The sequence below is a fragment of the Laccaria bicolor genome, genomic scaffold (assembly GCF_000143565.1).
Source record: "Laccaria bicolor S238N-H82 LACBIscaffold_260 genomic scaffold, whole genome shotgun sequence".
Classification (NCBI taxonomy): domain Eukaryota; kingdom Fungi; phylum Basidiomycota; class Agaricomycetes; order Agaricales; family Hydnangiaceae; genus Laccaria; species Laccaria bicolor.
In genome coordinates this window covers 117-1,933 of record NW_001890116.1, presented here as the reverse complement: position 1 = coordinate 1,933, position 1,817 = coordinate 117, and the positions used below count along the sequence as shown (strand labels likewise).

The following is a 1,817-nucleotide window of genomic DNA, read 5'->3' as shown; positions in this document are numbered from 1 at the left end:
AGAGGGGGGAGGGAGGGGGAAGGGAAAGGGAAAGGGAGGGGAAAGGGAAAGGGAGGGGGAAGAGAGGAATGAATAGATGGGGGAGGGAGNAAGGAAGGGGGAAGGAAAGGGAGGGGGGGAGAGAGGAGCAAGGAAAGGGGGAGGGGGGAAAGGGGGAGAGACTGAAGGGGGGAGAGACTGAAGGGGGGAGAGTGTGAAGGGGGGAGGGAGTGGAGTGGAGTGGGAGTGGTGAAGAGAGGAGGTAGTGATGGGGGGAGAGAGTGGAGGGGAAGGGTGATGCTGCTGGGCCCTCATCGCCGTTCAGCGCTGGCGGGCGCTCGTTGTTTTTCGTGGGCGGCGCTTTTGTCGGCGCTCATTCGTTGTCGTTGTCGTGTGTCGTCGTCCCGGCGTGTCGTTGTCGTTGTCGTCGCGTGTCATTGTCGTGTGTCGTCATCCCGGTGTGTAGTCGTTGTCGTCCTCGCGTGTCGTTGTTGTTTTTGTGGGCGGGGGTCGTTTTTCATGGGCGGTGGCTGGTTTTCGTGTGACGTGGCAGCAGGCGGTGGTGGGCAGTGGCCGTTTTCCGTGGGTGCTCGTTCGTGTGGTCAGCTTCGCGTGTTGTCGTCATTGTGCTTGCGTGTTGTTGTGCTCGCATTTCGTCGTGCTCACGTGTTGTCGTCATGCTCACGTGTTGTCGTTGTCGCCGTCCTCATGTGCCGTGCATGGGTGGTTGCTGGCGTCATGCCTGTCGTGGTGAGAACGGGGTGGTGGGGCATAGGTACCCCTTGCCCATGACGTTGCCACGTCATGGGCGTTGTCCCTCGTCCTTGGTCCATCGTTCCGCGCTGGGGGTGTCGTTGTCATTAGCGTGGGCATCGTGTGTGTTGTTAGCATGGGCATGGGCGTGGGCGTGGGCGTCGTCGGCGGTGTTGAGATGTGAATGGTGGTGGTGGTGGAAGGGAAAGGGATGGTCATGGCAGTGTGACCATCCCACAAACAGGCGACGTGACAATATGGCACGCCCTCAAGTAAGTCACGTGACCTCACCCCGCAGACTGAACAAAATCATGAATCCTTATTGCAGCTATCACTGACCCACACTATATGTAAATTATAATCTTTCCATTCATTGATTAATAAAATTGTAGGTATACCTTGTCTATTGTATAGTTGATTTTCGCTTTTTTAGTTATATTCATATATAATAATAATATACTGGAATGACTGGAATCCACTGGACTCCACTGGACTGGGACTGGACTCTGAAAAGTGGCTGGCAGTCCAGTGGGAGTCCAGTGGACTGGACTGGACTGGACTGGACTGGACTCCAGTGGACTGGGCATTCTGCCAGCCAATCTGGCCTGGTAAGAGGGCCACTGGAATCCACTGGAGTCCACTGGAGTCCACTGGAGTCCATATGGATTACGTGGGGGAGGGTAAAGACCTCCATTCCGGGGGACAAATATTCCTCAGGAATGATGTCATTCCTGATTAGTAGCTGGAATGGTCCCCGGAATGGACAAAAAGGAATGCAACCGGAATGCAATGTCCAGAATATACATTACTAATCAATAATATTAATAAACATTAATATACCCATGCCCAAATCGAGTCTCGGCAAACGCCGAGGCTCGATTTCACATCATCAAACAATCCACAACGTTTGTTTCAAACCACCACCATCGTCGTTGACAACAACCGGGCACACCACGCCACCACCCTCGCCAACAGCCACCACCAGCCACAACCGTCGCCGTCGCCATCACCACCCACTGAGGACGACAATGGACAACGACGGATGACGAGGACAACGACCCGTCAGCGGACGACACGTCAGTGGA

The 1,817-nt window shown here is 54.7% G+C and overlaps 1 protein-coding gene across 1 annotated transcript; it reads left to right on the top strand.

Annotated features, from left to right (window-relative positions):
- Positions 1 to 687: 687 nt before the first annotated feature.
- On the top strand, positions 688 to 1,471 carry LACBIDRAFT_336060 (uncharacterized protein; the record flags this gene model as incomplete). The annotated part of the gene is made up of 4 exons (XM_001890982.1): positions 688 to 729; positions 755 to 855; positions 977 to 1,004; positions 1,166 to 1,471. The coding sequence occupies 4 exons, from the start codon at positions 688 to 690 to the stop codon at positions 1,469 to 1,471; spliced, it is 477 nt and encodes a 158-aa protein (XP_001891017.1).
- Between the last annotated feature and the right edge of the window lie 346 nt (positions 1,472 to 1,817).